This window comes from Electrophorus electricus, chromosome 25 (genome assembly GCF_013358815.1).
Source record: "Electrophorus electricus isolate fEleEle1 chromosome 25, fEleEle1.pri, whole genome shotgun sequence".
Classification (NCBI taxonomy): domain Eukaryota; kingdom Metazoa; phylum Chordata; class Actinopteri; order Gymnotiformes; family Gymnotidae; genus Electrophorus; species Electrophorus electricus.
In genome coordinates this window covers 3,335,289-3,346,670 of record NC_049559.1, presented here as the reverse complement: position 1 = coordinate 3,346,670, position 11,382 = coordinate 3,335,289, and the positions used below count along the sequence as shown (strand labels likewise).

Below are 11,382 nucleotides of genomic sequence, written 5' to 3'. Positions count from 1 at the left end.
GATGGTGCTCGAAGGGCGATCCAGCGTATGTGCTCCTTGGATTCTATATATAACACTGTTTGCCTTTACAGTTAAAATAAGAATTTGCTTAATCTCACTGCATTTAACTGAACCGACGTCATTTTTAGGCTGACAGCCTTTTACAGGTGGAAACCCGAATTTATCGCGTTTAATTGCAGTGGGTTGAAATTTTCGCATTAGCAGAAAACTGGCAGCAATGGAGATTTGTGGTTGATCCGTTGCCTCTGCGAACTACTGGGCGCCAAGTTTCTACCGACTTGAAGTTTTCTCAGGATAAATCTGTTTTCTCTGGATAAGAGTGGTTTTCAGTCCAGCTTGTCATGGTGGATGCAGCTGAATGCGGTGTTAAAGTGATGTGCCGATTCAGGCCATTGAATGAATCGGAAATCACTAGAGGAGACAAATTTATACCGAAATTTAAGGGGGAAGACACGGTCATTATAACGGTAAGTTGCCTTACTTTTGTAAAACGTCAACTGTGAAAAAAGTATATGTAGTCATCCTAACTTAGTTCTCAGCTCAACACTTTTTCTGTTACGAGGATATGAAGGTAGAGAAGGTCACGTCAAATTTAAAGCACTGAGATGCAGACCACTCTTGATTACTATAAACGCTATAAGCTTATTTCTGGGGTCTGTTCCACACCCCTCTTCACACGAGCCTCATTTATACCCGCAACCAACAACTTTTTTCCCCATTCATCAAGTATTTGCCATGCTGACTGTAACAATGTCGATATGTGTTACAGGCGTAGCGTGTTGTTTTCATCTTTGGGATGTAGTTGATTTGAATATTATTCTGACTATTATTATACTATTATATTATTCTTCGGGTGGCTCGGTAAAAGAAATGTCCAATTAAAATTTCCACTACAATGATAGCTTGATATTCAGACAATAGCCTACGATTTTCTATAGGCTACATATGGATTGTATTTGTGGACTCCCTATAGACCATGTACACATTCAAAAATAGCTGAATAGCCTACAGAATGACAGATGTGCATTGATGGGGTAGAAATGCTAATTCCAGTAGAGTGATATTTTACATATGGATGTCTCACTAATAAAGGGTTTGCTACCTTTTGTCTGAACAAATGCTCTTGGGCAAATTATGGGCCATTTTTTTAAGATGGAAACTGGTCCAAAAATACAACCCCTGCTATAATGCAGAAAATCGACATAATTAAAAACAAATAGGGCTATATTAAAAATCAAAATATATATAGTGTAGTTTAGGTCTAAATGTTTGTGTGCACTGTGTTTGCATTCATTTCTTGAAGACAGCTGCTTTTCAATTTAGCCTATAATTTCCAAATTTCATAGAGAAATACAGTTTTATAAAGTGATACCTTTATAGAGTATTATACATTTAATTTCACTCTTTTCCTTTGGTTTTATAATAAATAAGCTATGGCTCACCACAGTTTTGTTCTAGAAGCACACAAATTGCATGTACATATCACCTAGTTCAGTGTAGCCCTCTACTACTGGTAGACCTATTAGTAATAAATTATTAGGAAATCTGTATAGTCATTAATTATTGAAATATAGCCATGTTAATATATGAACACCTTTTAACTTAAAATAAATACATTGTAATTTGACCTGTAGTTCTGTGTCTGTATGTCAAAACACTGCAGATATCACCTATTGTGCTGACAGTTTCCCTGATTTATTTGTTCAAATGGGTAATTTAATAAGTACTCCTAAAATTAACCCTTAAATTAAGCATATTATCGTTCACATAAATTCTCAATCTAATCTTGCCTATTTTGTTTTCTGGAAGTACACAGTATAATCTAATTTTAAGACCAACAAAGTGAATTTCCTGCTTAATTAGGAACAGTGTTATTGCACACCATAAAACTATCACAGTATGATTCCTTTAGCACAATATTAAAAGCAATCTGAGTAAAAATCTGAAGTAACTGGAAGACACCAGAACAGAAGTACCACCTTGAATAAAAGAGTATCATATCTATTTTTACATCCTTAAACTGTAGGTATTATGGCATGAAGTAGCAACACATGATTATTAGATGTGGTGATTATCTGCTGCTTTATGTCGAAGTGTGGTGTTCTGTTGTTCTTCCCACCACTCTTCCATATTTTCCCTAAATAGGTGTGTGTGTGTGTGTGTGTGTGTGTGTGCGCGTGTGTGTGTGAGGGAGTGAGGGAGAGTGAGAAAGAAGGAGAACATCATGCCTGCATCACAGATTAGACATATGAAACAGAGGCTTACATTTCATCAACATTTTTCCGCTGATGCTTTGAGAGGACATTCTCTCTCTCACTCAATTTAAAAAGCATCATGGTGTCAGTGGTCCCTTGTGCAGACTTCACATTCTTCATGTTCCTTCGAGCAGCATTATCTTGTGTCCACTTTGGTCACTGTGCTTTAAAGGAAACCGGTCATAACTACAGAGAGAAGGAGAAGGATTACATGTTGAAGTGTCTGCTGGTCTGCAGCAGTAGGTCATGCTTGTTTAGTGCTGGGCCTTGTGCAAACACACCCTGATTATGCACAGGGAGTCAGCCGCTCCCTCCCAGTAGTGTGTGAAGGAAAAAAGGCTTGGAATGGATTGATTCCATGATATCATTTATACAGTTATATTAGTACTATTACTATTATTTGATTTTCACATATTTGTACACCAAGATAATTCCCAATGACATTTGTATATATATATGAGAGAGAGAGAATGTGAGTTTGAGCCATCAGATAAATCGACAGATCATATAACAAATGTGCTTTTGATCAGTCTGACATTGAAGCTCTTTTTGAAAGTAACTACACATTCCTGACTTTGCTTCCTTAGCACTTTTCAGCTGTTATATATGATATTAAGGCATCCTACTGTATGCTATTAGTAGTTACATCTCTGATTATAGTATATGTGTGTGTGTGTGTGTGTGTGTGTGTGTGTGTGTGTGTGTGTGTGTACTACTCACTGTGAACAGATCACATGTTGAAACTTGTACAGTGAAATTTCACACAGTGCAGCACCTGTTCCCTTGCTCGCTCTCTGCTGGGTGTGTGTAGCTGAGCTAATTTCGACTACTAGCTTGTTGTATTTAAGTCTTTCCAAAATCTCAATGTTTTAAAGTCGTGTTACTTTTGCACACAGAACTGATGCTCTATATCTCAGATAAGCGTAATCCATGTAGCATTGATTAGGTGATGTTTGGTTTTGTCACCACCAGTGAAGATGTGGTTTATTTTTAATTATTTCTTTTTAGAAGTAAACTAGGTGCTAAATAACTGTCTCCCTAGATTGTAGCTGAAACTCTGTGGTAGCTTCACACTGTCCCCTGATGAGTACCTAGTAGTCTACTAGGTCACATTTTTCAAGCAGCTGCCGTCCTGACACTGACAATAGAGGATATTTGTAATACCCCAAGTTCACCTTCCCCCAAAACTCTTTTCCAGCATCAAGCTTATTCATATGGTAATCACCATACTCATGCACAAATTGACCGCTACATCCATTAGACAACCAAATCCTGTCCCCAAGGTTTAGAAACATTTCTGAGACATTTACATGGCTCTTTGCCAAGCATGGCTCATCCCCAGGTGTAGTTCCGGACCCTTGGCCCTGAGATTTAGCTGATCCTCTCTGAACTCAATCTGTCCCATTATATTTTGATATATGCACATATATTACTGTCATTGCTTAACTGCACCTTATTAATAACTTTTATTAGGTGGCAAAGCTTTCTTTGTACTGTCACGTTTAACCTGTCAGCATGTATTCTCTAGAGGTTTCCTGATGTGGGGTGTAACAACATAGTATATTTAACATACATACTTGGAATGGGAGAGGGGTTTTGGCCTTAGCTCCTTTCCTCTTTTCAGACATGAGCAATAGATTTTAGGATTTAATGTTGTAAAACACCCATCTACACATTTGTCCATCTATCTATCTATCTATCTATCTATCTATCTATCTATCTATCTATCTATCTATCTATCTATCTATCTATCTATCTATCTATCTATCTATCTATCTATCTATCTATCTATCTATCTATCTCTGTTTGCTTAGGCTGTGCTCTGTTTGTCTCTAATCTGTATCTCTCTTACTCTCTCATTCTCTGTCTGATCTGTCTTTCTCTCTCTCTTTTTAATCTTGTCTTTCTCTCTCACTCTCTCTCTCTCTCTCTCTCTCTCTCTCTCTCTCTCTCTCTCTCTCTCTCTATATATATATATATATATATATATATATATATATATATATATATATATATATATATATATATATATATATATATATAAGTTAAAGCATTAGTACATTAGTATAGTGAGTGTTTCTTTTGTGTGTGCGAATTATTTTATTTGCAATATTCAAGGCCTGAAAATCTTTTTTGTTATTTTGATCAGTTGTCATAAATGCTATAAATTATATTTTCATTTGGAAATTTGTAGAAGTGTTGTCAGTAGTTCATGAAATAAAACAAAAATGGTCATTTTACTCGCACATGTTCGTATACTGTGGCCAGTCCGTTAGAGTGGCCTGTTAATTTATGTCTTTCTAGCTTATTGTTCTCCACTTAAGATTATTAATCAATGTATTGCGACATTCTATTTATTTAGGCCAGCCTTGATGTTCGAATTCTATGTACAAGGCTGCATAGAAACCCACTCAGAATCCTTAGGAGTAATTTATGTTTCTATCGTGACATGGGGTAGGGGTTCTAGAGGCATGATTCATGGAGCAATACTGGGACTTGTGGAATATTTATGCATTGCCAATGCAGGCACACGTTCAAGCTAAACACCCACCCACCTCTACACATACATAAAGATTCACGTAGTATAATTTCTATGTAAAGGTGCCATCTGAGTACTGGTGTTTTGCTCCTTGTTTTTCACATTCAATCTATTTCTGTCACAATAACATTGCAAATGTTGCTCAGTATACCACAGTCAATCATGAGTTGGCTTCTGGTACCATTATAGTGGATGTTTCAGCCAAAGTGTTGACATGTATATGTGTCACAGCCCTGTGTTAGTAGATCGTACATCATGTGACAGAAATTTATTTGTGTTATAAGTAATGTTGGATTGGTTGGTGAGAGAGTCTGCTCAGGCGTGGAACACTTAACAGTATTGGTGGCTTTAAGCCTTGATCTGGCTGGAACACAGACTTCCCCCACACATCTGCCCACCTATGGAGGCCTTGACCGCCCCTAGAGAATCTGCATTAATTATTGACCAAAGGAAGATCCCATTTTGAGCCTGCATCTTTATGTTCCTGACCACTTGCGTGTGTGTGCATGTGTGTGTGTGTGTGTGTGTGTGTGTGTGTGTGTGTGTGTGTGTGTGTGTGTTTGTGTGTGCGTGTGCGTGTGTGTGTGTTTGTGTGTGCGAGTATGTGTTTGCTCATGTAAGCTCTCCTTTGTTTTCTTTATAGAATGTGAAGTATAGGTCTCAGTTCTGGAGCTCTGTATTTTACAGAAATATATTTTATTCACAGGGCCTTTTAAGCAGGAATGAAAATAATAAATTATCTGTTAATATAGTTCATAGCCTGATAATGCTGCTCTTTTTGTGACTAGCCACAGAGTATTACCCCATAAATGTGTACCAATTCATAGTGTATGTGTAGTTTGGGAACCATCAAAAATCTTTTTTCCAACTGTTCTTCAGCTCTAGGATATTTAGCACTGGTTATGACTTTTGTATGGTGGCTCCTGCACCCCTCACTGGTATATATCCTGCCCCTGTGTGACACCATTAACAGATACAGAGTGAGAGTAGGACAGAGTGCAATGACTGGAAATAAAGACAGACATTCCTCCTGACCAGCAATCATGTTTCCATCTTTCCTCAGTACGCCAAGGGACACCTGGCTTTGTGTCTCAGCCAATCAGTGCAGGGCTCCCCTGCTTGGGCTGTAGTTTCCGTGGCGACAGGGTCTGTTCAGGAGCGTAGGCTTTTGTGCCCACACCCGTGGGGTCCCTTACCCCTGCCTGTCTAATCAGACACTGAGTGAAGTAGCACCGGCCAATCGGCCAGTGGCAAGAGGCAGCGGGTTTAAGAACACACGCACACACATATACACATACTGCACCTAATAGGTAATGCAAATTGATTTCACTAATTTGTACAGATTGTGTTTTTAAATGACAATGTTGGCTCAGTGTGTTGAATTAATGACTGCGTGGATGAACGAATGGATGTGTGAATGAATAAATCAATTAATAAATAAGATATAGAGTATATAGATACTAATATGTGGGCTCTCCCCAAATCCTTACATGCATGAAGATCATCTTGGTATGCTACAGACAATGTTTCAATATGCAGATGATATGCATACAGACCTTTACTTGCAAAGGCATAGGGCTCTGTGGATGTACTGAAGACCTGCAGCTCCTTATGTCCATTCAGTCGCGCCCATCCTTGGAGAAAACAAGAGAAATGGTGCAACACTTTCCTTTATGTGTGTGTTTCGCAGTACGCAGACGTTAACTGTCTCTCTCTTTATGCCCATTCTGATCTGGTTTTTAGTTTTCTCACCCTTTAGTGTGGTCTGAGAAATCTTCCAACTACTCCACTGTGTAGTCAATATGGATTGATGCTCAGCTCTTTCCCAGCTCAGTGACTACTTAGTTTGTCCTGTGAAATTTGTCCTACATCTTAAAAAATTAATTACATATAATGAATTGCATGATGCTTGTTCAGAGTGAAAAACTAAACATGACAATTTTTTAGGGTGATTGATGACACATGACTTACCAGTGATTCAGTTAAGTAATATATATTTTAGTAATATACAGGATATGTAGCCAGGTAAACAACAGTTCCAACCTCACAGTCTGACTGATTGAGAAGCGCTCTAACTCTATTCACTTTTTCACACTGAAACTGTATGATTCCTCTAACACGTTGCTAAGTAACAACTAGCTTTATGCACCCAACCCTTAGTTGTTTTGTGCATACACAAAATGAGGAAAACAGTGCATGACTTTATAAGATAAGATTTGATCTGCAGGCTGTTTGGATAATGTGACCGCAGACGTACATCAAATACTACATCCACCATTAACATTTAGTTCGACTGCTGTGTGGACAGAACAAAACACACGAGGCTGTTTGATAGCGATGCATGTCTTACAGAGCAACCTTTTTATTTTCTAACTGCACAATGAATGGGTGTGCATAGATTAACATTACAAATAACAAATAACACAAAACACAATTACAAATATTACAAATTACAAATAACACAATAACCCTAATAAATAACTCAGTTCTATCTTTTAATTCTTAGTTTTTGTTATTTGTGATGAAACCCCCCCCCCCCCCCCCATGATCTATTGCTTATTTGAGATATACGTCAACCACACAGCTCTGCCATAAATAAAGGTAAAGAAAGAGTGTGCAAAACTGTTTGTTCTCTAGGGAAATGCAGATTGATAGTCATGGGTGAGCATTTGTCTTTTCTACTTAAATGATGTGTACTCCTTTAAAATAAATATGTTTTATCTAGGAAATGTTATAGGCATATGTTGGTGTTTATTGTCATTTGCATTTAATTAAAATGTACTTCATTAGTATGATCTTATATAGGTTTTAAGATTGAAAACAATCCAAATTGTTCTAAACATATTCTTGCATTTTCTTTCCACATTTCCATTCCGCATTGCTTCTGCTTCATGATATGCAATGACACCTGCCGAGAAAATGATAACAGCTGTGGACTGAGATATCTTCCACTGTACTGGTTACAGCAATAACAGCAGTGGACTGAGATATCTTCCACTGCACTGGTTACAGCAATAACAGCAGTGGACTGAGATAACTTCCACTGCACTGGTTACAGCAATAACAGCAGTGGTCTGAGATAACTTCCACTGCACTGGTTACAGTGATAACAGCAGTGGTCTGAGATAATCTCCACTGCACTGGTTACAGTGATAACAGCAGTGGACTGAGATAATCTCCACCGCACTGGTTACAGTGATAACAGCAGTGGTCTGAGATAATCTCCACTGCACTGGTTACAGCAATAACAGCAGTGGACTGAGATATCTTCCACTGCACTGGTTACAGCAATAACAGCAGTGGACTGAGATAACTTCCACTGCATTGGTTACAGCAATAACAGCAGTGGTCTGAGATAACTTCCACTGCACTGGTTACAGCAATAACAGCAGTGGTCTGAGATAATCTCCACTGCACTGGTTACAGTGATTACAGCAGTGGACTGAAATAATCTCCACAGCACTGGTTACAGCAATAACATTTTTGGACTGAGATAATCTCCATGCACTGATTATACTAGTGGCTGGAACTGCTTAAGTAATTAGCTCATTTTAAAGAGGCTAAAACATTAGTACGTGCCATTGTAGAGGAAGTGTTCCAAAAAATGATTTTTTAAAAATAATTGTATGTGTAGGTTCTAAGAATGATAAATAAATAGATAAATACATAAATAAAAAGTCTTTATCTAACTCAGCAGCTTTTTGGATGAGTATGAAAAAACATAAATATTTCATATGTGACTACCTAAAAGGGCTCTGTGGGATGGACTTGGCTTCCTGGTTTCTTTCCTTTGTTCTGACGTAACTCTGTTGTCTTTTCTAGGGCAAACCTTACATATTTGACAGCGTTCTTCCTCCTAATGCAACACAAGAGTTGGTTTACGATGCCTGTGCTAAACAGATTGTTAAAGGTAAGATCGCCTGAAAATTCTCTACTCTCTACTCTCTACTCTTCACCATTCTCTACTCTGATTATTGTATTCTGTTTCTGTGATAAGACTTGACATTTGTAGCTCACATACAATGCACTAACAAATAATGAAGATTAGCTGCAATTTCTTCTCTACAGATGTGCTTGAAGGGTACAATGGAACCATATTTGCCTATGGACAAACCTCATCAGGGAAGACGCATACCATGGAGGTATGCTAATAAAGCCTCTATTATTACCTGGCCCCTGGAGAAATTTGGTTTAATTTAGCCTTATACAGTTGGAGTCAATATATTTGCAGCTGAAATAAGCATCAGAATAAAACACATTCCTAAATTGGTTTTGTAGCTTGTAGACTAATCTCCAAGACAAGTTCCAGTAAAAAGATGGTCATGGGAGAATTCTTCCTCATGGTTGTTTGCCTCATGAAGGCAGGATGGAGTAGACTACCACTGCTGGATAATCAGGGGATTTTTTTTTACTGTGTTCATCAATCCAGCCATCTGTCCTGGTGAGCATAATAAGGCAGGAAATTGCAAATTGCAGTTTTTGTAGCGCCAGAAGCGTTAAGGGGATATGTGCTCTGTGGAGCAGTACCAGGGTCCTGGTGATGTCTGTGAGTGAAGGTGAGAGTCCTGCAAAACAACCCATCCTAGTCCTCTCACCTTCCCCTCCTACCAAATAGCATCCTTTATGGGGATTGGGTTTGGACCTTTGGGCCAGAGTTATACACATGCATAATGATGTTTTATTTCCCAACTGCATGGGTGCTGTTATTGGCATACATAATTATGCCTTAACCCCAAAATGCACAGGTGATGTGATATACATGCATTGCAATGTCTTAATCCACAAATGCACAGGTGTTTCACTGGCAATTTGTAGATGGTTCAGGTCTTCATCAACTCACCACTGTGATATGAATGAATCCACAAATTGCCATGATAGTGTAAAACTATCAAAACATTTTACTGATATTAACAATTTAAAAAATCATATTTTAGTATTTTTGTCACTTATCTAGAGTATACTATTAGAATCTCTCTCTCTTTCTATATATATAAGAAATTATGTGCATTAGAGGGAAAATGAGGGCACAGGTAGCCCAACCCAAGGATTGCATTTGAGGGATAAAAGTGTAGGTATTGTTAAAAACATTTATTTCCCTTAGGAAAGATTTAGACAATGAGATACAGAACAAATCAGCAAATGGAAATAAAAAAGATGCTGCAAAATCAGGAAATGTCATTCATTTTGTCAGTTTTGCATGTTCACTAGTCACACTGGGAACCTGTGTGTTGTGAAGGTTCAGACAAATCTCCACGACTCACGCATTCAAACAAATACAGACCATTTCATAGAAATTGCTTAAGACCACACGTCTAATATGTGATAACAGTCGTGCCCTAAATACATAACACAAAACAGTATGTCTGTTGCAATTGCAATGTGATATTTTGTCTGTATAGTGCAGCCCTAAGTTTTAAAAAAAATCCTGAAGGTTCTCTGACATTGCTGTGGTCTATGGGCAATACGGGCTTTAACGCCAGGACTAAAATGGCGATAAGGTGTGAGTACACCAAGGCACTCGCAATATGCCAGACGATAAGTGCCTGTTGCCTGCCAATTGGCTGCAGCTGTTTCCCTGGAAACAGACAATATCTTTCAGTGAGCTGAATATGAAGTCTAATAATTGCAGTGGTAGTGTCTCATAATTGGAGTCCTAAGACAAATGGCTTTAAAAAGAGATCGTTAACTTTGATATGCTATACCTGCAAACAATCCTATTATGCTTAAGGTGTTATAATCTAATTGTCTGGAGTGTTATTTTGTTTTATTTTTAATTTTGGTTTTTATTATTCTGCATTCACACGACTTCACATAAAGTGAAGATGATATACAATGATATTAAAGATATTCAATCACTTGCAAATACAACCCCCATCTCTCTCTCTCTCTCTCTCTCTCTCTCTCTCTCTCTCTCTCTCTCTCTCTCTCTCTCCCTCTCTCAGACTTTTATATCATATGAAGTAGTGTTCAGTATGAGAAGGAATATGAGCCTCCTGCAGTCAAATACATATCTCATGTCCATCTAGAATCACAGGCATTCAACGTGAAACCACACTATGGAAGGGTGTTGAAGCATCCTGCACTCTAAGTGCTGCAGATGACCCAAGTGTTTTGCCTTTGTTCTGAAAACATCATCCTGCCTGATCATAAATGCCCCATCTCTTCAAATGACATCTGTCCTGTCCCTCTTTCCATTCTTCTCACCCAGGGAAAACTCCATGACCTGGAACATATGGGCATAATTCCACGTATTGCTCAGGACATCTTTGACCACATCTACTCCATGGACGAGAACCTGGAGTTCCACATCAAGGTAAAATGAAAAAAAAAACAAAAACAGCTCAGAAAGGCTAAGTGTCTTTTGCTGGCCTCTTTAAAACCCACAACATTTACATTGCTATTCCTCCGTATGTATAACACGTCAGCGGTTGATCTAATAAATTTCTTGCTCTAGGGTTTTCAGATCATTTGTGGATACCTCTAGGGACCAAGGCACACTCTGGTGTGACAGCAGGAGTTTTACCTGTGCCATATGAGTGTGGTTCACATCCATTAACCTTCCCTGTTGCTGTTATGCTGCCTCTGTCT

At 38.3% G+C, this 11,382-nt stretch overlaps 1 protein-coding gene across 3 annotated transcripts in view; it reads left to right on the top strand.

The window, feature by feature from the left end:
• The window catches only part of kif5c (kinesin family member 5C), a 29,773-nt gene continuing 18,391 nt past the window's right edge, over nt 1-11,382 (top strand). For 2 of the 3 annotated variants that reach the window (XM_027010056.2, XM_027010058.2), the window contains exons 1-4: nt 1-467; nt 8,617-8,704; nt 8,863-8,936; nt 11,003-11,107. In XM_027010056.2, coding sequence (XP_026865857.2) covers nt 342-467; nt 8,617-8,704; nt 8,863-8,936; nt 11,003-11,107 — 393 coding nt within the window. In that variant the 5' untranslated portion in view covers nt 1-341. Of the gene's footprint in view, nt 468-8,616; nt 8,705-8,862; nt 8,937-11,002; nt 11,108-11,382 lie in introns of those variants that run through there. The other variant, XM_027010057.2, reaches the window with a different exon arrangement.